General features: G+C 61.9%; 1 protein-coding gene across 4 annotated transcripts; it reads right to left on the bottom strand.

Annotated features, from left to right (window-relative positions):
• Positions 1 to 677: 677 nt before the first annotated feature.
• P2rx3 (purinergic receptor P2X, ligand gated ion channel, 3) lies at positions 678 to 21,929 on the bottom strand. 4 transcript variants are annotated; one of them, XM_005407988.2, is made up of 12 exons: positions 21,786 to 21,929; positions 15,524 to 15,659; positions 15,167 to 15,238; positions 15,002 to 15,065; positions 14,583 to 14,676; positions 14,413 to 14,490; positions 14,062 to 14,203; positions 13,831 to 13,967; positions 2,314 to 2,407; positions 2,080 to 2,145; positions 1,571 to 1,648; positions 678 to 1,300 (listed from the first exon to the last, which is right to left on the bottom strand). In XM_005407988.2, exons 1-12 carry the CDS (start codon positions 21,902 to 21,904, stop codon positions 1,205 to 1,207), a joined length of 1,176 nt encoding a protein of 391 aa, XP_005408045.1. In that variant the 5' UTR covers positions 21,905 to 21,929; the 3' UTR covers positions 678 to 1,204. The 4 variants fall into 4 exon arrangements, with proteins under 4 accessions (XP_005408045.1, XP_005408046.1, XP_005408048.1 ...); XM_005407989.2 differs by having other exon boundaries at positions 15,167 to 15,208; XM_005407991.2 differs by lacking the exons at positions 678 to 1,300; positions 1,571 to 1,648; positions 2,080 to 2,145; positions 2,314 to 2,407 and adding an exon at positions 13,297 to 13,576.
• Positions 21,930 to 22,674: the final 745 nt, after the last annotated feature.

Genomic DNA, 22,674 nt, shown 5'->3' with positions numbered 1-22,674 from the left:
CTGTAAAGCTCCTCCTCCTGTGCAAGAGGAGGGCGGGGAGATGGCGTGAGCGCTACACCCACCCTGGGTGTGTGTGTGTGTGTGTGTGTGTGTGTGTGTGTGTGTGTAGCCTGCATGCAGTATAAGGGAGGAAAACAGCCTTGCCTCCTGCCCTTTGCTCTTGCTGCTTTTGCTGTCTTCTGCCCCCTCGAACTGTTGCCCCTGTGCCCTGTGCCACCCTGCCTTGGAGCCAGCTGATTATGGACTGAAATGTCCACACACTGTGAGCTACATAAACCTTTCCTTCCCTAACTTTGGGTGTCGGGGATTTTGTCCCAGCAACGAGAGAAGGGTAACCAAGACAGAGCCCCCCAGCTTCTCACCTTTGCAGACTGACTGGTGGCCTGTTAGGGCCCAGCAGGCACAGGGACGGCTGGCGGGGCTGGCAACTGCCCCCCTCCACCCGCCCGCGAGGTGGCACCTGAGTTTCTTCACCAGTGTTTGAAAGAAGCACTTGCCAGCCCTCTTGACAGGGATAGGACACCAGGCCCAGGGGCGGCCCCCACCCGGAGGGCAGACAAGGAAAACTGCCCAACAGTCCTCTCCCCACTTCCCTGCAAACTCGGGGCCCCCAGGTCAGGGGTGAGACCCCACGCCCATCCGCCTGGCTGTCCGGAAGTGGGGCCTGCGCTCCCAGAAAAGCTTGCTCTTTATTGACCTGACCGGGGTCAGGAAAGACGGTGGCCGGGGCAGGGCGGTGGCCGGGGCAAGGCGGTGGCAGGGGCAGGTCAGGGGCAGGGGCAGGGCAGGATTCACTCTTCTGTCAGGTGTGCGCAAGGGGTGAGTGCCACCTGGGTTCAGATCCCCGCCCCCCACTTCCTGGCCGTCTCTGTCGCTGTGAGAATGTTTCTCTTCTGTACGGGGAAGGGAGTTCCCACCAGGCAGGGCTATTCTCAGGGTTACAGGAGATCGGGCCATGTGCCTGCCCGCACGCGGAGACCCTCGTGGGCACTTGTCCTCTGATTATTATCTCTGTTCTTTGGAACGGACAGCACAGTGCTGCCCCTGGGGGTCCTGGGAGGTGGGGGGGGCATGCGGGGGTGACGGGGAGTTGGGGGAGGGGCCTGGACACTCGAGTCCAGAAACCTCCCAAGGCCCCTTCCCTGCAGGGCCCCCTCTTGGGAGACCCAGGGCCCAGGGTGCGTGTGGGCCGCAGAGCGCCGCCCTAGTGGCCGATGGAGTAGGCGCCTGAGTCTGTGGACTGCTTCTCCGCCGTGGCCTGGTCCAGGGGGTTGGGGACCCTCAGCATGGACTCGTTCACCTGCGGGCAGGAGGGCGTCTGAGCCTGGGTGACCAAGCTGGTGCCCAGGGGCCCCACACTCTTTGCAGGTACTCCAGGGCACATGGATGCCCAAGGTGCCCTGCGGCCCAGAGACACACAGCGGACCCTGTGCGGGTGGGGTTTGATGCAATGACCCTGTGTCCCCCAGTCCCCTGATGAGTGGGGCCCTGGGCTGTTCTCTAAAGCCTCAGGATGACCTCTGGGGTCCCAGGGCTCCAGCTCCCCACCTGGCCCTCCAGCCCCGCTCACCTCCTCAAACTTCTTGGCCTTGTACTGGTCAGCGCCTTTGAGGAAGTTGAGCAAGATGATGTCACACAGCACGGTCCCCTGCAGACAGAGGTGGCGGTCAGAGGGGCTGTGGGGAGGGGTGGGCGTGCGGAAGGACAGGGACTGGTGACCCGGAACTGTCTGGGAGGCCGAGGGAGGCTTCCTCCAGGAGCTATGCCTGGGCTGAGGGGCTTCACGGCCACCTTGCCGGCTCCTGGGTGCCCCAAGACCTCAGCACAGAGGGCTCAGCGGGAGAAGCAGCAGGGCCCCGGGAGCCCCCCTCCGGGTGCGCCCTTCCCAGGTGAGGGCGGCTCCACCCTACAGAAAGCCTGCTGTCCCGCTGCTTCTGGCAGAGACAACGGGGACTTCGTCACCTCTCAGGCCCCGATGCCGGCCGGGCACATGGTCTCAGAGGCACCGAGCGCAGGAGGTGCTGGCCCCAGGGCTACAGGCCAGCAGGAGGGGGAGGCCGAGTGGAGAGGGGGACTCACCACTCCCACGGAGGTGAAGGCCGCCACGGAGCTGATGATGGTGGGGATGATGTTGAACTTGCCGGCCTGGGGCACAGAGAACAGCGGGTGGGGGGCGAAGGCGCAGCGGGGCGGGGGAGCCCTGGGGCTGAGCCAGGCTCCCAGGAGGAAGGGGTGCTGGGGGGCAGCAGTCCCATCCGTCAGGAGATGGGGAGGCAGGGCCGGGCCCCCCCTGGTCAGTGACGCCGCACTCACGTTCCCGTACACCAGCACGTCGAAGCGGATGCCGAAGGCCTTCATGAGGGTGCGGTACTCACTACCGTTCTCCATCTTGTAGTACTTGGCGAACCTGGGGGCCGGGGGCAGCGGTGGGTCCCCTGGGGGCTCCCGTCTGAAGCCCCACAGGCCCTCACATCCACAAGGGTCCTCCCTGGGGGGCCACCGGACACCCAGACCGGCGTCACCTTGGGAACCCGTCAGAAAAGCAGATTCCCGACCCCAGCGCGCAGACTGGCCACGCCTTGAAGGAGCTCCCTGCCCAGGCCAGCCCGCTGCAGGGCAGCCCGCCTGGCTCCCCCCATCAGCTGTGCAGCCTTGACCAGCGGTGAGGCCTCGAGCCCCCTCCTCTGTGAGCAGGACCCGCGGAGACCCGGCTTCACAGGTTGAGAGGAGAGCTGGGGGTCCCGTGGCCAGGGGTGGGGCAGTCCCGGGACCGGGAAACATCGGCCGACATTAGCTGTCGGTACTTGGTGAAGAAACGGGTTTGCACTTGCAGAACGGTTACCAGCAGAGCTTTTGGATGGCTCCGGTGGGTGGACAGGTCGCCCGGCAGCCATCCTAGGTACAGCATGAAGAGGTGACACTCGTATTCCTCAAGAGAGGGCTTAATAACCTGTCCATGCTCACCCAGCAGACCAGCACCGGGTCTGCCCTCGGTCCCTTTTCCTGGTCGGCCACTGGGCACCCTCAGCTGCCGGGCGCTTGTGACGGGGCCACGTCGACTCTCACCAGACAGAGGTGGGTGCCGAGTGCAGAGCGGGGTGTCCACACCCCCTTTCTGCAGGTGCCCGGGCGGGGGCCTGCCTGTGCCCTTCTGTCAGCAGGCACTGGACTAGGGGCGGAGCTGCAATCGCTGAGCTCCTAAAGCCGGCGCACTCTGCCCTGTGGTCCACTGTGATCCAAACCAGCCCGCTGGGCTTCCGCCCCGCAGAAGTCGGGCTCCTGGCACCAGTGTCTTTGGAAGGCGGGGAGGGTTAAGTGAGACGGCAGGGGCGCTCTGCATGGATGTGGGGACACATAGGCTCTTATGCAGTGCTGGCCGCCTGCCTCCATCTGTCCCCAGGCCCCGCTGCAGGCACGGGGGCTGAGAGCTCATTCCCTGGAGGTGCCAATCCAAGTGGCATGGGACAGAGGGGACAGGTGGTGACCGGAAGGTCACTGCGGAGGGGGATGGTCACACATTTGCCACTGCTCAGGCGGGGCCTGGCTAGAGGCGGGTCACTGGGGGCGTGGCCTCTCGCTGCTTCCAGGCTGCCCTGGTTGGGCATCTTTCCTCTCTCACACCCTTCCTTGGAGCCAAGCAAGCATAGGCTGAATCAAAACAAACTCATCTTCCTTGGAGTTAGAGGTGTGGAGTGTGTCGTCCCAGGGACGGGAAAATGACTTTGGGAGCTACCAAGCCTGGAGTCAAGTGGGGGGCTTTCCATCAACAGGAAGTGCCACCATGAGGCCCGTGGGCAGCAGCACCGGGCAGCCAGGGTGTTGAGGCTGCTGAGCCTCTGCCGTGGTTCTCCACCTGAGGCCACAGCCTGTGGGGCAGCCCTGTCCCACCACCTCAGCTTTCTCCAGTTCTAGAAGCTTCTGCACTGCCCTGCACCTGCCAGGCACTTGGTAGCTGCGTTCCTGAGCTGCCAGCCTGGGGGTCTTTCACCAGCCTGTCTGGTTTCCTCCCTGCCTGGGCGCTGATCTCTGTGAATGGTGCCCCCATCCGGTCACCCTGGCGTCTGCCCCAGGACACATCGCCCACTCACTGCCACTGTGCACCGAGGGAGCTGAGCGCGGGCCTAGAGCTTCATCGGTGGGGAGGGGACATGCGTGCCCCTGCTGCCCCACGACCCAGCTGTGCACCGAGCAAACCATCTGCTGCCCAGGTAAGGCTGCCAACCATCCAGGGAGGGGAATGTTCCCAGGAGCCAGGGGCAGGTAGGCACTTCCTTCCGGAAGGAGGAAGGGGGTGCAGGCGGGGACAGGGAGAGGGCGGAGCCAGCTTCCTCCCATAGCTCTGTCAGGACAGAGCTGCTCAGGTCCAGGCTGAGCAGGCCCTTCTGGCTGCAGCAGCCTGAGGGTACAAGGACGGACCCCAGGAAGGGGCTTACCCCAGGAAGGGTCTCATTCCTACAAAGCTGGGCAGGCGGGCGGGCACACCTGGAGTCTCAGGAGGGAGATTCCCAGCCTCCTTGGGAGACCGATGTGGGAAGATTGCAAGTTCAAGGCCAGCCTGGGCAACTTAGCAAGACTCTGTCTCAACGTAAAAATAAAAGAAGGGCTGGGAATGTAGCTCCATAGTAGAGCATTTGCCTAGCGTGCAGGAAGCCCTGGGTTCCAGCCCCAGAACAACAAGGGAAAAAAAGTAATAACAAAGTTCGAGATCCTGATTCTGCTGGGAGCCCTGGAGGGAGATTCAAAGATGGAAAAGAAGCAAGCAGGAAGAGCGGAAGGCGCAGGACGCCTCTGCTGTGGCCTTCGGGAGGCCCGAGGTCAGGAGAGACCACGGCACCTCCACGCCTGCCGCGGACACACACAGAAATGCACACAGACCCTTGCCACAGTCAGTCCCGGAAGCAGGACCACTGTGGGCGGTTCACAGATGAGAGGGGAGCTGCCTAAGCCGGGACCCCGAGCCACCCAAGCCCAGGAGTCCACCCGCGACCCCAAGCTGTCCTGCCTTTGGCGCTGCTGGCTGTCAATGAGGGACGCAAGCAGGTCTCAAAGCCGAGACTCTGTGATCTCGCACCCTTGTCTGAGGAGGGGACCACGCAGGAGGGAAGGGGGCAGTATGGGGGCAGGCGAGGGGGCCGGCGGTCCTGACAGCTCTGCTCCCTGCCCAGGGCTACCACAGCGACGATGCACGCTGCCACAGCGCCTGGAGCGGGACGCCGGCATCCTGGGCACCGCCATTGGGAGCGGCGCTGTCTAAATTTATCCCGGGAGCGCATGTGAAGGAACAGGGAGAAAAATCACAGCGGGCTTGGTTCTCCTCCAGCGCCTGCCTTCCAAGAGGCAAGAGCACGGTGGATCATTATCTCACCCGCCACCCACCTCCCCGGCTTGGCAGGGAGAAGCCAGGGGCCAGGAGGCCTGGCCGCAGACCCTGCCTGGGCTCCAGGGTGGCCGAGGGCTCCGCAGAATCAGGCCAACCCTGTGGCAGAGACGCCGGGTGGTCACTGGGTCCAGGTTGTCCTCCCTCTCGGCACCCACGGGGCCACATTGGCTGGTCCCTTCTCTCTACCTGGGCCCCACGGCTGGTTTGGCCCTCATCTTGAAGGTGGAAGTGAGCCCTGCACTGGGCTGAGGTGTCTGGACAGTTTGCCTTCTCTACCCTGCCTGGGAGGACGCCGAGGCCAGCAGGGAGACCCAGGTAAGAGGCCAGGAGTGGGACACCCTCTCCCTGACCCAAAGTGCACTGCGGCCCAAGAGGAGGACGTTCTGGCTTCACCACTGCCATGAGGGGCTGTTTGTTACAGCCACCAGTGGGGCCTCCACTGACTGCTACAAACCCACTAGTTCTGCAGCTCAGCCAGTCAGGGGTGAGGGAGCGCTGACTTGCCAAAGGGCAGAGGATAAGTTGAGCTGGGGATGCCTGGAGAGTGGAGTAAACTCCTAGATGCTCCTAGGAAGAAGCCACCTACAGAGGCCCCAGGATCTGGGCTTGGGGTTGGGGTCTCAGGAACGGACCTCTTGTCCCTGGCAGGTCTCCCGGCCAACAACCTGGACATCAGGCGTTGGACATCAGGCGTTGGCTGTTTGCCCACCGGCCTGAGCCCCTTGTTCTCCGACAGAGTGAGTGTCCCAAACGGCCGCCTCCCTGCCCAGACGCGGTGTGGTGGGCACAAGGAGACTTTGGATGGGCCAGGCCTTGGCCCGACCCCTGACTTTGCGCTTGAAATTGGCTCTGTGGCTCGGGGTGAGCGGTTTTGCCTTCCAGCCGATTTCCCCATCTGCAGCGCGGAGACAGCAGAGCCACCTTGGAGCTCAGCTGCTCTGTGTGGCAAAGGCAGACCCGGCTGGATGGGCTCAGCGCTTGGCACTTGGTGTGCGGTCCACATCTGATGCCAGCCTCCTCGTGACTCGACGTCCGTCCCAGCCAAGATGGTGTGGTACTGGCCAGATACCTGTGACCTCTGAGTCTCCTGGAGCCCGTCCCCGAGGAGCACAGGTGCCCTTCGCGACTGCAGCAGGACTGCCAAGATCAACCCAGAGACTGCGCAGGAGGAGGGGCCGTAGGGCGAGGGCCCCACCCCCACCCCCGTGCATCACCGGCTGGAGAAAAGCTCAGGGATGGCGGGTCTGAACCCAGCCCCGTCCAGAACCGAGCCCAGCCACCCGAGACGGTGCTGTGACAGTCAGCACCACGCTGGGGGAAGGGAGGAAGGGGGGGTCTGAGGCTGAGGGTTGTCCGGTCAGAAGCTGAGCTCCCTGCCCAGGACTGCAGGAAGCTGCCTGCTGTCTCTGTCCCGGGCCTCCTGCGTTTCTGTGCTTCACCAGTCGCAAGGTCAGAGGTCGCAGGCTTGGCGCCCTGCTTGCTTCCTTGCTGGGCCCCGGTTTTGCCTGTGGCGGTGGCGGTGACTTCCTGTGGCGGTGTCTGTGTCTTCCTGTGGCGGTGGCAGTGTCTTCCTGTGGCGGTGGCTGTGTCTTCCTGTGGCGGTGGCAGTGTCTTCCTGTGGCAGTGGCAGTGACTTCCTGTCACGGTGGCAGTGACTTCCTGTGGCGGTGGCTGTGTCTTCCTGTGGCGGTGGCGGTGACTTCCTGTGGCGGTGGCGGTGTCTTCCTGTGGCGGTGGCTGTGTCTTCCTGTGGCAGTGGCGGTGTCTTCCTGTGGCGGTGGCTGTGTCTTCCTGTGGCGGTGGCGGTGATTTCCTGTGGCGGTGGCTGTGTCTTCCTGTGGCGGTGGTGGTGACTTCCTGTGGCGGTGGCTGTGTCTTCCTGTGGCAGTGGCTGTGTCTTCCTGTGGCGGTGGCTGTGTCTTCCTGGCTCAACACCAGGCTCTGGCTGCAGCTGCAGATGTGGGGTGGCGATGGCCACTCTGCTGTCCTGGCGTGCCTCGACCTCTCCTGCTGTGTCAATCTTTGCTCAAGCCCCGGTCGAGGGTGCTTTCCTGCTGGCCCTCCCCACCCCACACACCCGTTCCCAACTCCACACTTGCCAGCCCGACAGGGCAGAGACGCCCTGTGCTGTTAGCAGTGACATAAAGGATGAGTGTGGACAGCAGGCGACGCCGGCCATAAATCATCTGCCGGACTGACGGATGAGCTTCTGCAGTGGATGCGGCAGAGAGAGTGCGCTCGGATGGCTGGGTCTTCAGGCTCCGCACCTTGCTTTAGGTCACTGGAACCTGAAGGGGCCTTGAGGCTGGGTGTCTTTAAGCAGCCCATTTTATAGAGGAAGAAAGTGAGGCCCACAGGGTAAAGCTGCTCAAAATCACTCCATGTCTGTGGTCAAGGCTGGAAGTGTAGCCCAGAGCTCTCCCTGTCCACAGCCTGGGCTCCTTCTGCTTCCCCATGAGCACTCCTGGCTTGCTCTAGCACAAATGCTGTCACCTCTCAGGGTCTGGTGGGGCTGGCTCCACAGTGCGGGCAGATAGCAAATTCCGAGGATGCCCGAGTGCCCACATGGGATGGTGTGGGATTTGCATATCCTCCTGTAGACTTTGTTTATTTATTTATTTATGTATTTATTTTTGAGATAAGGTCTTACTGTGTAGTCCAGGCTGACCTTGAACTCAGTGCAGTCAAAGCTAGTCTCAAACTCTCCAACTTTCTGTTTCTTTCCTTTTTCTTTCTCCTTTTGTCGTTTTGTTGAGACAGGATCTTACTATGTAGTCCAGGTTGGCCTTGGACTCGGTGATCCTCCTGCCTCAGCCTTCCAAATGCCAGGATTACAGGCATCTGCCACCATGCCTGGCTTCTGCTATACACTTTTAAGCACCTCTGGGTTACTTACAACACAGTGTCAACACTATGCAAGTAGTTGTTGTAAAGTACGGCCTGGGAGAAGGACAAGAAAATACCACGTATGTTCAGGACGTGTGCAATTATCCCACAAATATTTCCCACGCATGTTCAGCTGAATCCGTGGGTGCACAGCTGGGGATGGAGCCAGGGTGACTATGTTTCAGAATGAAGAGTTTGTGTCCAAGTGTATCATCTGCACTGAAATCAAAACCCCTTGGCCCTAGGAACGGGACTGGCTCACTCTGCACCAGCCACAGGCCGGGCATGAGACAGGGTGGGAGGTGATGTCCAGGAAGCGGCTCCCCTCCTGCGGCTGGACGCCTGTCCATGAGGGATCTGGGGACCCGCAGGAGCCGTGCTGGCTGTGCCCCGGGGAACCCCACCCTCACCACATGGGCCTGGCATTTGCCACTATCACCAGCCGTTGACTGTTTGCCGAACGAAGAAGGTTTTCATCACACGCACCGGCCCCTTGGAAGCTCGCAGACATCTGTTTAGAAACGATCCGGCCTCCCGCGGAATGGTGGAAACTCCTGCCTAGAGCCGCTAGAGCTGGCCACGAAGCTGTGACAGCAGCAGGAAAAACAGCAACACACTCCCGGATGCAGGTCTGACTTGCGAGGGAAACTTGGGCCTGGAGTTTGGGTTTCTCGGCAGGAAGGAGGTGCGGTTGTCGGTGGAGCTTTGCCTGGAGGAAGTATTTTGCCAGCTGAGATATACTTTCACAGTTGATGTTGTACTGATAGGAAAATACCTCCTGGCTGCCTTGCTGTGTCTGGGGTGGGGCCGCAGCCCCGCAGCGGCTGGGACTCCTCCCTTTGAGAAGGGACCGGAGCCAGGGCAATTTGCTCAGCCTAGGGACCACGTCCAGTGCAAAGGTAGACACTGAAGAAGCTGTTTGCTGTTGATTTTGTTTGTTTAGTTTTTGAGACAGGGTCTTGCAATGTGTTCAGGCTGGACTTGAACTCATGACGGTTCTCCTGCCTCAGCCTCCCAAATGCTGGGATTATAGGCATGTGCTACCACGCCTGACGTGTTGTTGATTTTTAAAAATATTACTGCTAATATGTCCTTAATCAATAAGCAGCGCATAGAGCCGCACAGCTAGCTGCTTGCTTTGGAGAGTGACCCTGACTTCAGTTTCCTCTTCTGTGGAATGGGGGTCCTACAGCCAACTTGGGGTGCAAAAGAGGCTGTGCCTCTAGGGTTTGATTCCTGGCTGCGGCCACAAGTCGTGCAGGCTTAGAGGGGTCAGTGAGCCTGGAGGCCTGGATTTCCAGCTGGAAGCACACCCCGTGGTGCCACAGAGGTCCCAGTGCCCAGCGAGGCTCTGCCGTCCTCCACTGGGAACCCTGCACTGCCGAGGGTGCCTCTGGAGGGCGGGGAGGGAGACCCCGCAGAAGGGAAGGAGGACGGGAGTGTGGGAGCCGGGAGTTCTCTCGTTGCCAAGGATTCCGTGTGGAAGTGGAACCGATTCCAACTCTCCGCACCCGGGGAAGCTGCCAGGGCGCATTCCAGCCCGGAACCGTCGCTAGCAACAGCCCCTGCCAGAGCGTCGAGCAGCTGAGCAAGTGTTTCTCGGTCCAGACACCAGGGGACGGGATCCAAAGCTGCCGAGCCTTTTAGCAGCAGAAACTCGGGGGGCAGCGGGGCTCCTTGTCCTGCTCCTCGCAGCTACTGCCATCCCTTTTCCTCTGAACCTTGAGGGGAGGCGGGGCGCCGGACAGCAGCGGCTCTAGACCGGGCCAACCACGCCTGTTAGACCACACATCTCAGCGATCTCGACGCCCTTCCGACCCACCTTGGCGGTGGGACAGCACAGGGGGCTGCAGGTCCGGTCACAAACGGGGTTGCAAAGGCGGGCGTAGGGTGCACACCTGTCATCCCAGCACCCGGGAGGCTGAGGCAGGAGGATTGCCATGAGTTCAAGGCCAGCCTGAGCTCCACAGTGAGTTCAAGACCAGCTTGGACTACATAGCGAGACTCTGTCTCAAAAAAGAGAAAAGGAGGAGGATTTTCCGATTTACCTAGGTGCCCCCATCTGAACGCCCGTGCTGGGCTTTCAGGGGTCTCGGGATCATGGGACTGGATGCTGCGTAAACCTCCGTACGGCGAAGGCGCCGGAATTGCCGAAGTGGCTCGCCGCCCAGTGCGGTGGCTTCCTGCGAGCGGAAGTAACTTCCTGTCATTACTCTGCTTAGATCAGTATTGCTGGTGCTGTGGACGTGTGGGTTTCCCGGGCGACGGCCCACGCTGTCGCTGTCGGGAGGGGAGGGTGGGGTGGAGCCTCGGCTGTGAGCAGGGGCTGAGCTTTCACGGATGAGCTCAGCGGGGCCTGGGTGCTGCAGGTGCCCCCGGCCGGCCCTGGGCTTTCCCTCCTCGCACTGCCCTGGGGCCTTGGTGGGTGCCCAGCCTCGGCCTGGCTTTCTGAGGGCCCCTGGGTGCCACCCCCTTCCGGCTGGCGCAGGCCTCTTCTGCCCAGTCCCGGCGCGGCCACCCCGGCCGGGCCACGCCCCTCTTCCGTGTGGGCTCCGCGCACCCTGGAAGCAGCCCTGTGTTACACTCCCCGCCAAGTACCCCATTTACACACCCTGCGGAGAGCGACGGCACGCACAGCACGCACGAGAGTCTGTCTTTGCAGTTCTAGCCTCGCACACGCCCGCCCTTACCGCCACGGTCAAGCAGCCTCACACACTGGCCTTGCACAGACACGTGCGTGCACACTAGGACCCACGCCTCGCATGGTCCCTGCACTTTAGAGGCGCTCATGCGCTGCTTACACAAACCTCAGGCTCCGCGCCTGCCTCCGGGAGCCTTAACCTGCGCAGCTTCCCGGGCATTCACACCCCTCCCTGCTTCTTTGCAGAAATGCCTCGCGCTGTCCACTACAAATCCCACGACACCACCAGCTGTGGTCTCTATGGCTCAGGAAGAGGGGTCAGAAAAATAGTACGTTAGTGGGTGCAATGGCCCACACCTGTCATCCAGCACTTGGGAGGCTGAGGCAGGAGGAACACTGCAAGTTCAAAACCAGCCTGGGCTACACAATGAATTCAAGGCCAGCTTGAGCTACATGTGAGATCTTGCCTCAAAAACAAACAAACAAACAAAGAACAAACCAAAAGCCCAAAAACTAGTATGTTTAAGTGTTCCCTGGAAACTTACGGCACGCACAATAATAGACCTAGTTGTAAAAGTAAAATGTCTCCACGGAATTCCAGCTGGGGAGAAAGCGCAAAGCTTCAGGAGATCACACAAACTCAGGGTAACTGGGGTGGAGAGGACGAGCTCACGGGGGGATGGAAGGGACGCACGCTGGCCCCTGTGCAGTCACCTTGCCCACACCCGCAGCTGACTACTGATGGACAGGCCACTGTGTGCAGCGGTCCCGGTCTGGGGTTGGGGCACAGAGGGGCTGACGTGGGAGCTGGGACCCCGTGACCTCCAGGGCCACGCTAACCTGCGAGCACAGGCCAGTCACCTTGTAAAGCGACTGCTTCCAGCCGGGCGCCCTCAGGCTGGGACCGAGGAGTCTCAGCATTTCCGATTCTGCAGGGAAGAGCTAGGCAAGGAGGACAGGGAGGGCGCGGGCTGCGAAGTACCTAGCGACGGAAATGAGACTCTCTCGCCGCCTTTGGCTGTCGGAGTCTGCAGATTAGGACCGGGCTGAATCTTGGCTCTGAAATGCTGCCGTCCACTGCAAAGGGCAGTGCAACCCCAGGACGGCGGACAGTGAACGTGGGAGGATGCAAGGCTGGGCTGGGGCTGGGCCTCGGGCATCCGCTCGTCCTTCAGCCTTTTCCGGAAGACAGACTCCAGTGTTCAGCAGGGCGGGAAGTTCCACCCATGAGCCCCGTGTCCCTGAGTTAACAAGTGCGAATTTCCGTCCCCCGTCTGTGTTCAGGCGCTTGTTCAACCAGGGCCCTTTGTGAGCAGGTCTGGAGGCTTGGGGAAGGCAGGAGGCAGTCCCTTGGGGTGCTAAGGGGTCCTGCCCCTCCCAGATGGCCCCGGGAGTCACTCTGGCAGCCCTCAGGGACCCCTGCGTCCACCCTGGGTTACTCAGGACAGGTCTGTGCGTCACGCCCTGCGGTGCCCCACTGCAGAAGGTCGGTCGGCCAGGGTATAAGAAATAAACGGGAGACGAAGCCCTCCACAGCTGGTCCTCTCTCAGCGAAAGCTGTTTCACTAAAGTTGTAGACACCGGAAGAGCTCCGGCCCCCAACAGCATTCCCGCCACAGAGCACGGCAAAGGACAGGACAGTTCCTCCCGGCCGGGGCGTTGTGCGGGCCAGGGCTTCCGCTTCAGATTATGAGAGCTGATTAATATGTTGCTATTCTAAGCCTCCATACAAATATCCTTTGTATTGATCTCAGCGTGATGCACTGACTGGAGAAATACGCCGATTTCTGCCAGAGAGACGAACGGTATTTTTAACCTACTTTAAAATATGTGTTGTTTCCTATGGTTTTTAAAACTCTGGAGTTGATTATGAAAGCAATTTCAATTTTTTAAAATTCTTCTTTCCAAAGAACATACATAACATATATATATATATACACATATATTTTAAACTATTAAATATAAAGTTTAACGGGGTGGGTGACTTTAAAGTTTATAAATTAAGGTTAAAAAAAAGGTGTGGTTTTGGTTTTTGGCATATGTATACCACTATATTAGAGATTACTACCACAAAGGAAATTTGATTTTTTTTTCTGTTTGTTTCCTTTGTTTTTTGAGACAGGGTCTCCCTGTGTAGTCTAGGCTGCCCTTGAACTCACTATATAGCCCAGGCTGGCCTCGAGCTTGCAGCGATCCTCCTGCTTCAGCCTCCTAAATGCTGGGATTACAGGTGCGCCCCACCACGCCTGGCTAACAGGAAATCTGAGTTAATGATTCTTTGAATATGTCACAGACATACTCTTGTATTTTTTTCTGGCCATGACTGATCTATTCAGACTAGCCTCTTTAGTGTGTAACCCTGCATGCAGTCAGGGTCCTGCCTGAAACCTTGGATTTTCGAACGACTTTATTACTGTTGCCGGGACGGGGACCCAGCAAGGGCGGCAGCTGAGGGTGTGTCCAAGGCCTTCAGTTACTCTAAACAGTTTATCCTGTGTTCCCCTCTCTCCTTTTCCTCCAGATGGAGGAAAACAGAAGGACCCCTGAGGCCCCAAGGTCACTGGGAAGATGAGCAGGGTACTATCGAGGGGCCGGTTTCCGTTCCTCTTCCGAAGGGCATCGAAGAGCTAATGGTCACTGTCACTGTCACGGGTGACTCATGACATTTTCTGGTTTTGGGCAGAAACGCGAAACCACTGCTTGTAAGGTGATCCCAGCTGCGGCCTTCACCTTGGGGACCCGGAAACTGCAATTATGGCGCAGATCCGGGAGAGGCCAGAGTCGCCAGCAGGTGCAGGGGGACAGGAGCTCTGGACCGGGCCCCGGGCGCTGGTGTCCCTGCGGCCTCCCGCGGGGTCTCCTCCTCCCATCCATGGCGGGGATGGAAGCTTCGCCCTGCTGCGCCCGCTCCGCCAGGCCTTACCTGAAGTTGTAGCCGGGGGAGACGCTGCTCCTCTCCGAGACGCCGTCCAGCCGCGTGAAGGAGTACTTGGGGATGCACTGCTCCCAGGCCTTGTCCAGGTCGCACACCCAGCCGATCTTGATGCCCAGGACTCCGCCCTGCAGGGGCAAGGGCCCGGGTGTGACCCCGGGCGGCGGCTTTGTGACCTGGGCTCTCACCCCCGGCAGGAGGTGCAGGCAGGGTCGTGCTCACCGTGCGGGCCAGCTTGGCGAAGTCCTGGCCTGCGAACCGGACCACGTCCCCCACGCGCAGAATGGGGCAGAAGGGGGCCCTGGCAGGGTGGAAGCGGCAGGTCTTCACGTCGTTCTCTGTCAGGTTGGGCAGGAGGTTTCCCCTGGGCGGAGCGGGGTGGGTCAGCGTGGCCGGCGGTCACGCACACAGTCCCCTCCGGTCAGGCAGGGACGTGGGGACCCTCGCTGGCCCGCCCTGTGCCCCTCCATTGAGCGAGGGCTCCTCCTGTCCAGGTGTGATGTCCCCAGGGCCCTGAGGGTCCCTGCCAGCACCCAGGCACCCAGGCATGGCGCGGGCAGGAGCGGGACTCACTTCTCGAAGTTGAAGAGCGGGAAGCGGATGCTGTTCTTGATGAAGATGGTGAAGTTCTCCGCCTCCGCCATGATGGGCCTGCGCGATGGGGGGTCAGTGACGGGAGGACAGGAGGCGGCCGCGCGGGGGCAGACAGCCACGGACACCGGGCTGTGGGGGCGGGGCCGCACCTCTCCACCGTGTCCACCTCCGTGGGGCACCAACCCTGGACCTCGCAGGAGCGCAGCTCAGAGCTGTAGTTCACACAGCGGCCAGTGAGGATGCCTGGGGAGGGGACATAGGACACATGCCTGGGGGGCCACTGCCTCACCCTGCTCCCCAGGGCCGCCCCACCCCAGCGCCCGGGCCGCTTCCCTCCATCTGCCAAGTCCTGCTCTCCAGGGCCCTCACGAAACGCTCCCCCGTGTCCACATGCTCTGACCCCCTGCGTGGCACCTGCCGCCCCCCACACTTAACTGCTGCGTGGGGGCTGGGTCACCTCCAAAGCCGCGGGCCCGGCTCCTCTGCAGATATGGGAAGAACTGCACAGAGCAGGGGGTCCCAGGCCCCCAGGGCAGCCACACCGGGGCCCCTGTGCTGGCACACTCACCCCCGCCCGCGAAGCGCCCCGGCGCACACTGGCCGTCGTCCGCGCAGTGGAACTTCTCCTCACTCTGCGGGCGGCAGGGTCGGGGAGCCTCAGACCCGCTGCTCCCCATAGCCGTGGCCTCGGGACCCTGCGCCCCGCCCCCGCCAGCGCCCCGCCCTGCCGCACCTCTGGGCAGAAGCCCTGCATCTGGTTCTCGGTGACGATCATCTTGGTGATGATGACGAAGACAGAGGTGCCCTTAGGGGGAGAAGGGAGACAGAGGCCCCTGGGAGAGGCGAGGGGCTCACGGCCGCCCTCCACACACCGAAGGCCGAGGCGGCCGGGCTGCTGGGTCGGCAGAGGGCAGAGGTGGCCCCACCCGGTGCCATCCTGATGGTGGCCCTGAGGACCCAGCGTCCTGTCCACTGCCCCTGAGGGAGGGCCCCGGACGCCCGGCTCTGGGTCGGGAAGCTCATCCTTGCCGGACCCTGCTCCCCACCTTCCGCATGTGGGCGTCTGCGAGTCGGGGTGGGGCCGCCCTACCTGGGGTGGGGTGACGTAGTCGGACACGTCCATGACCCGGTTGGCATAGCGTCCAAAGCCCTTCACCTTGGTCACCACCGAGGACTCGATGGCCGTGTCCCGCACCTGGTATGCCTTCTCATGCAGGAAAACCCACCTATGCGCAGCAGGGGGGAGACACAGAGGAGGGGGCGCCGACTCAGCCTACCCAACCGGGAAGCCGCTCCTTCCGGCCCACCTAGGACCATGAGTGCCTGCCCGGAGGCAGAGGCTGGGCCGGGCCACACCCCGGGCCGATTTAGGGTGCTCCCCCGTCTCCCCCGTCACTGCCCACCCAAGAGCCTTTTCAGACTTTCTGCCTGATGGTTTATCCCATAGAGGGAGCTTTAATACTACAGGCGGTTGCTCAGGTTCACACAAATATTTGTGCGTTATATGAGGTATAATCAAAAAGGTACGGCAAACGTTCAAATTTTTAAAAATTGATTACAGTAAAAGACATTGCTGCGGAGCCTCCTCAAAATCCTTCTCTTCCTTCGAACACACTCATCCCATCCTCCCGGCCACGTTCTGCAGCCGCCCTGGAGCCCTCTTTCCTGAAGGTCTTTCCCTGGATTGATTCAAAACGCTGACTTCTCACGGTCACTTTAAGAAGGTCACTTTGACCTTGGGGAAGAGCCAGAAGTCACACGGTGCCGGGTCTGGGGACACGGCGGACCAGGACGCAGCGTCATGTTTTTCCGGGCCGCCTTTCTGCGGGACGGTGCTCGGCGGCAGCATTCACCGCATTTTTGACCACACCTCATGACATAAGGAGGACTCCGGAGCTGCTGAAGAACGCAGCAAGGACAGCGGGACCGGCGTGCTTGGAGTGCAGGGGGGCGTGAGGGGCTCCTGGCCCCACGTCTGTGACTGTAACCGAGCGTCCACCCGCACGGCATCCCAGCCACTCCTGCACGCGCAGCCCTTGTCTCCCCTGAGAACAGTGTCCACACCCCGGGCCTGGGGGGCAGGGGTCCCTCTACTGGGGTGTCCAGCCGCCTTCATCTGTAGGGGGGTCAGAGGATGGGGCAACACTGGGTCTCTACCCGGCAGGTACAGGAACGGGGCTGCGGGCCGGTACCCAGGTCACTGCTGGGCTTGCGCTGCCACCTAGTGGCCATTTCCTGGGACAGCCACCTCTGCCGCGCGAAGCTCTGATGGGGCGGTGCGACGCGGACCCCAGCTGCACAGAGCGGGTCTCCCGGCGGCCCTCCGGCCTCCCGGCCTCGCTAAATGCCGCAGGGCCTCAGGTAGCCGCTGTCACCGGCCCCACTCTAGAGGACAGAGCCCACCAAGGTCGCTGAACAAGCAGGTACACGGCTGCGTTTCTAACTGCGCGACTGCCTTCCCTGCGCTGGGTCGGGAACCCGGGGCCTCGGGCGCGGGGCTCGCTGTGCGGAGGAGCGAGCTCTGCTCAGTGCCGACCGGCAGGGCGACGCTTGGCTCCCCCAGTGCGGGGGCGCAGCGGGGGGCAGCTCCCAGAGTGCTGGGGTCACAGTGACCGGTCACGTTTACGGGGCAGCAGCATGCCGCTTGCAAGCAGCACCTTGTGCGGTTTTCACCGAGCAGGTTTGCAGTAATCCCTACAGTGAGGCTTCCCATATGCCAGTATTTTCTTTCTTTCTTTCCTTTTTTTTTTTTCTTTTGGGGCAGGGTCTCGCTATGCAGTTCAGGCTGGCTTTGAGCTCATTTTGTAGCCCAGGTTGGTCTCGAACTTGCAGTGACCCTCCTGCCTCAGCCTCCCGTTTTTTCTTTCTAAAATTTAACTTTCAGCCAGGTGTAATGGCACACACCTGTGATCCCAGCCTTTGGGAGGCTGAGGCAGGAGGACTGCTTCAAGGTTGAGGCTAACCTGGGCTACATAGTTCAAAGCCAGCCTGAACTACATAGCCAGACCTTGTCTCAAAAAAAAAAACAAACCTCAAAATTTTAATTTTCAAATTATTATTATTATTATTATTGCAGCACTGGGGACTGAACCCAGGGCCTTCACATTGACTTACATCCCCAGCTTGTTTTTATTTTTTAATTTTGAGACAGGGTCTCACTAAGTCCCTAAATCACCCAGGCAGGCTCAAACTTGTGATCCTCCTGCCTCAGCCTCCCAAAGCGCTGGGATTACTAACACGAGCCGCCACACCCAGCAGATCCTTGCACTTTTAGCCGGCAGTGACGACACATTGTCTCGCTGCTTGCACACATGGTAGGATGATTCTATCAAGCTCTTAACACACCCATCGCCTCTCCTATTATCAGTACTTATCCTCCTTCTCAGGGGCTCCCTTGCGCTCCAGCTCTCGAGGGTGGGAAATGGCTCCACGCCGGCTACCTGTGTTATTGCGTCTGCCGAGGGATTAATGCACCATTAGGAGTTACTCCCCCGCTTGTAAAGCGCTCTCGGGAGCCCTCCTCTCTGTGGAGTCTGGGTGCTGCCCGCTGCAGTGCTACCGCCCTGGTGCCATTCCTCTTAGCTGGAAAGGGGAGGAGCTTTGCTTCGCTGTGTCCCAGCCGGAGAGAAGAGACAGAGCCTTCACTGCAGAAGAGAGGTCACCGGCCGTCCCTGGACCGGCGGCCTCCAGGCCTGTCCTGCCCTGGGGTCATCCGCCCGGGCGTCCGCCGAGTGACAGGAGCAGCGGTTCAGGTTATCGCCAGGGCACGGCCAACCCTGGACGCTCGGCTCTGATCATTCCCCGCAGACGGCAGAGCTCTGTCGTGTCACTTCCATGGCACAAACCGGAAACCGAGGCACGGAGGGGCGGGCCCGCCTGCCCACGCCGTGGAGCCTCTGCATGGATTCCTCACCAGGCCACTCGCAGCCACTGTGGTGCAGGGCCGCAGGCTGGGTCCCATCTCAGGACCTGGCGCTGCTCTGCCAGCCGGGACGACAGCGGCGGGCGGGGCTGGAGTCTCAGAGGACGAACCAACCCTGCTCCTCCAGGCTCCCTCGGTGCCCGCCCGCCCGGAGGAGAGGCCGGTGGATTCTCTCTCCCTCTCTCCCAGTTAACAGGGGGAAGGGTTGCAGCGGTCCCTGGGGGTGTCCCTCAGCACCGGCTGGAGAGTGGGGCGGTTCCGGTCCAGACCAGGCCAAGCCCGGGCGGACGACAGAGCCCGGTTCTTCTGATTCTTGGCACTGACGCTCCTGCTCTGACTTATTTTTTCCTTGGCTCCTGGTTTATTATTTATAGAGCGGAAGGGGGCGGGAGGTGGGGGAAGCGCCCCGGGGAGTGGGTGCGGGGTGTGCGCTGAGGCGTCCAGGAGAGGGGTGAGCTGGCCGGGGAGAAGAGGGAGCGCGGGGCGTCATCGAAGCCCCTGTCCGAGCTGAGCCCCACGGAGTCAGCTCCAGGCACCGGACATGTGCCGTCATCCGGAACCCACTTTCCAGCTTCAGGGACTGAGGCGGGCTAGGGGGCGGGGAATGGGGGCTGGAGGCCCCATCTGCCATCTCTGGGCCTAGGAATGGCCACCAAGCACTGGAACCTCCCAGTGTGCTGGGATTCCAGGCATGCACCAGCAGGACACCGCCCGCACCAGGAGGGCCCTCTCCCTGCCCAGGCTGCCTGCAGGATCAGACAGGGACTGGGTGCCAGGAATTCCCACCGCCTGGGGCCAGCCTTGGCCCAGGGACCAGGAGAAGCTTCAGGCACCTGGCAGCTCTCTTGTGCACCTGGGGTGGGGAGGAGCTGGCCACAGGCAGTGTCACGGCGGGCCAGCGGCTGAGGCAGGAGGCCGCAGCGTGTGACGGACGAGGCCAGATGCTGCTTCAAAGGTGAGAAGACCCACTGGCCGTGTCACTCCTGCCTAGGTGAGGCCGGTGGCCTCCCTCCTGGTGGGGATACAGGAAAAAGGCCGCTGCAAGCTTATTTTGTGTCCTGGGGATTGAACCCTTGTGCGGCCTCTGCACTGAGCTACATGCTCCAGTCCTGTTCATTTTTTATCTTGAGACAGGTGCTTGTCCCACTGCTCAGCTGCCCAGACTGGGCTCAAATTTGCAATCCTCCTGCCTCAGCCTCCCAGCGTGCTGGGATCACAGGTGTGCGCCCCCATGTCCAGCTCAAGAATGAAGCTTATGTTGACACCACAACACTAGAATCCTACCGAGTCGGGCCTCTCCCTCCCGAGTCCGCTCCTGCTCCTTGTCAGGTCCGGCGCTTTGGCCAGGGCAATCTTCCCAGCTGAAACTCAGCACGCCTGTCTTTTTCAGCCTTGACCCCCCCACACACACACTTCACCGAGCTCCTCAGACAGCGAAGCTCCCCCAGGACGTGGGAGGCCTGGGCTCTGTGTCCCCAGCTCCTCGCCCTCTTGCCCTCCGCTCCCTCTGTCCCTGCCGTACTCTATTCCTTGCTCCTCTGAAATCCACTCTCTCTTCCCCTCTGCAGAGGGCGGAGGCATCCGTGCCTCGAGACTGCTCCTGCCCGCCCTGTCCCCAGGTGGCCGCCGAGGTCCCTTTGGAGGCTGAGCACCTCCTGGAAGTGGCTCTCCCTGTCCTGTGCAGCCCCAGCCTCAGCTGAGATCCCGCTTCGTAGCTCGCGGGCGTCCCCGGCTCAGTGTCCGCCTCTCCGCCGGCCCGAAGCGCATGGTCAAAGCACTCTGCCGGCTCCTGCCGCGGCCCTGTCTGTCCTCAGCCTCTCACGCCTGGCGTGGTGGGCAGACGCCGCTACATCCTTGCTCCGGCGAGGACAGCAGGTTCCTGAAGTCGCGGCAGGGCAGGGCTGGCACACAAGAGCCACGGCCCTGGCCGGCCGAGGCGGCTGCAGAGCGCCGCGCTGATGTAAGCGTGCGGTGCGGACCCGCTGGGAGCTGTCAGGCTGAGACGGATCGGGCTGGATAGCAAGATGCCACCGAGCCTGGCGGGCGCCCTCCGCAGCCCGGCCCAGCCCCCAGCCCTGGAGGACGCAGTCAGCGCGCTGGGGAGAGGCTGGGGGCCTGGTCCAGGAGCCAGCTGGCTCTGGCTCCCCTCGGCTCCTGTCTGCAGCCCACGGAGCCAGGGCAGGTTGGGAACGCGCCGAGACGGCGCTCGCAGTCACCTGGGCCGACGGACCCGCCCGTGCCCGCAGACCGCTGTGGCACCAGATGGACACCCAGGCAGGGACCGTAGGATGCGGCTCTGAGCTGCGCTCTGGAGAGCTGGGCGCGGAACACCTGCAAGCCTCGTCTCACGGAATCTCCGCACTGAGAGGGAGCTCCAACCCCACGCAACGCCACCCCACAGCTGCAGCCCACACGAGGCCCCCACACCGCAGCTTCGGCCAAACACAGAAGCAAGAATGGCTGACACAGACACCTGCCCCCGGGCCGTCCCGCCCTCACACACTCCTCCGTGTGACCTTTCCGGCCACCAAGCCGGCTCACAGGAGGCGGCCTTCGGCTGCTGGGACATAGGCCCGGCCCAGCCCGCGGCTTGCTGTCGAGCACACGAGAGCCTTTGTCTCGGAGAACGGCGCGGAGCCGGAAGCCCAGGCTGGGAAGCAGCAAGCCCGGGCCCCGCTGCATCGCCTGGTACCCTCCGGTGTGCGGCAAGGACGACCCGCACCCCACCCGCTATTGTCTGCTCCCCGCCTTTGTTGTCTGAATGCAGGGGTGTGTGCAGGAGTTGGTACTGGGACCCTGCCGGCCCTGGAGCAACCTCCAGGCTGCGCGCCGGGCAGGGATTGCTGGGGACCCACACAGCATTTCTGGGTTCTCTGCAAGGGACCCGCACTGTGCTCAGGAAAGCTACTTCTCTGCCTGGAGTGTCATCTGCGCCTTTCTCTCTCCCTACCACAGTCCCGCCCTTTGTCCTCCTCCAAGAGCAAGCGCTCTCCCTGAGCCTGCCCGCCAATGCTCCACAGGCAGGAAACTCCTCATTCCAACCCTGCCCCAGCGGCCGTCCTCCCCCGACTCAGCCCGATCACCCCAGTGCCGGCGCCTTGGGGTGCTCTGGTCTTTCTGAGACCCACGGAGTTGATCCAGCGCGGCAGAAGCTACGGGGAGAAAGGGCTGTGGGGACAGCGCTGGACTGAGGACCCCACTCCTCAGTTCTAGGAGCCATTCTCTAACTCTGGAGGACCAGGGGGCAAAGGGTCCATCTGAGGACCAGGCGCTGGGCCGGGGTGGCTGAGGCCGGCCCTTAGGACACGGCTCTCTAAGAGGGAAGCGCTTCCCGCCAGACCAAAGCCGTACAGAAGCGCCGGGAAGACGGGGAGGACGGGCCGCCGGGCATCTGCCCGTCCTGGGCCCCGCGGGCCAGGCACGCACTCACCCCACGAAGTAGGAGATGATCAGAAGCTGGACGGCTCTGTTGATGAGCCCGATGGTCCAGCTCTTCACCACCACCGACTTGGTGGTCTCGTAGGTGAAGAAATCTGAGAGGCAGTTCATGCTGCCGCAGCGCCGGGGGCACCGGAGGGCGCAGGGGCAGCCTCAGGAGACGCTCAGGCGGGAGCGGGGACGCAGACGCGAGTCTGAGGGGCAGCTTGGGGCTCGGGGTTCCTTCACGCCAGGCGCCCCAGCCCCGTGCCCGGGCTTCCTCTGCTCTTGACACTCCGTGGGCCAAGAGTCCGAGGCCAGGGCGGGGGACCCCCTTTTTATTCGTCTCCACCCCACTCCCCAGTGATGTCACGACCAGGGTGGGGTCTCCAGCCGGGCTCCTGATTGCCTGCCTGCAGCTGGCGAGGGCCCTCTGGGACTCATGCTTTATCTGCACTCTGCCTACTGCTGCCGCTCCGTGCTCTTTGGCTGCATCCTCGTCCCCGCTCGCCAGCTGCCTCAGGGTCTCCCCGAAGTCCCTGGAGACGCCCCAACCCCAGTCCAGCAGCCCGCTGAGCTGAGCTGAGCTGAGCTGAGCGTCCTCTACTCCTGAGGTCCGCCCGACTCCAGCCGCCTCTGTAGCTTCCCCAGGTGCCTCCCACGGAGCAGGAGGGCGCGTGGGGTCCTCGCGCACGTTTCTTTGGGTGTCCCAGACGGGACCAGTAGCGAGTCCCATATCCCTGACGCCAGCTGGCAAGAGCTGACCCCTGGCGGAGCAGCTTCCTGTCCTATCGGCAGGCTACTTATCCAAACCTCCGGTCGGATTGCCTGCCCTGAAAGGCTGGGCAGTTCACGTGTGTGCTTTCACCTCCTCAAAGCCTCCGAGCGCGCTGGATTTGTAA

The sequence above is a fragment of the Chinchilla lanigera genome, unplaced genomic scaffold (assembly GCF_000276665.1).
Source record: "Chinchilla lanigera isolate Chin_1 unplaced genomic scaffold, ChiLan1.0 scaffold00110, whole genome shotgun sequence".
NCBI classification, from domain to species: domain Eukaryota; kingdom Metazoa; phylum Chordata; class Mammalia; order Rodentia; family Chinchillidae; genus Chinchilla; species Chinchilla lanigera.
This window is presented reverse-complemented; position numbering and strand designations above follow the sequence as displayed.

Bases quoted from the DNA above. Each gene is read 5' to 3' on its own strand.
- P2rx3 (XM_005407988.2), bottom strand. From the start codon at position 21,904: ATGAACTGCCTCTCAGATTTCTTCACCTACGAGACCACCAAGTCGGTG. The intron at 14,491-14,582 runs GTGCGGCCCCGC...CCCATCGCGCAG, and splicing joins GAGGTGGACACGGTGGAGAG to GCCCATCATGGCGGAGGCGG. The intron at 14,204-14,412 runs GTGAGTCCCGCT...CGCTCCGCCCAG, and splicing joins CCGCTCTTCAACTTCGAGAA to GGGAAACCTCCTGCCCAACC.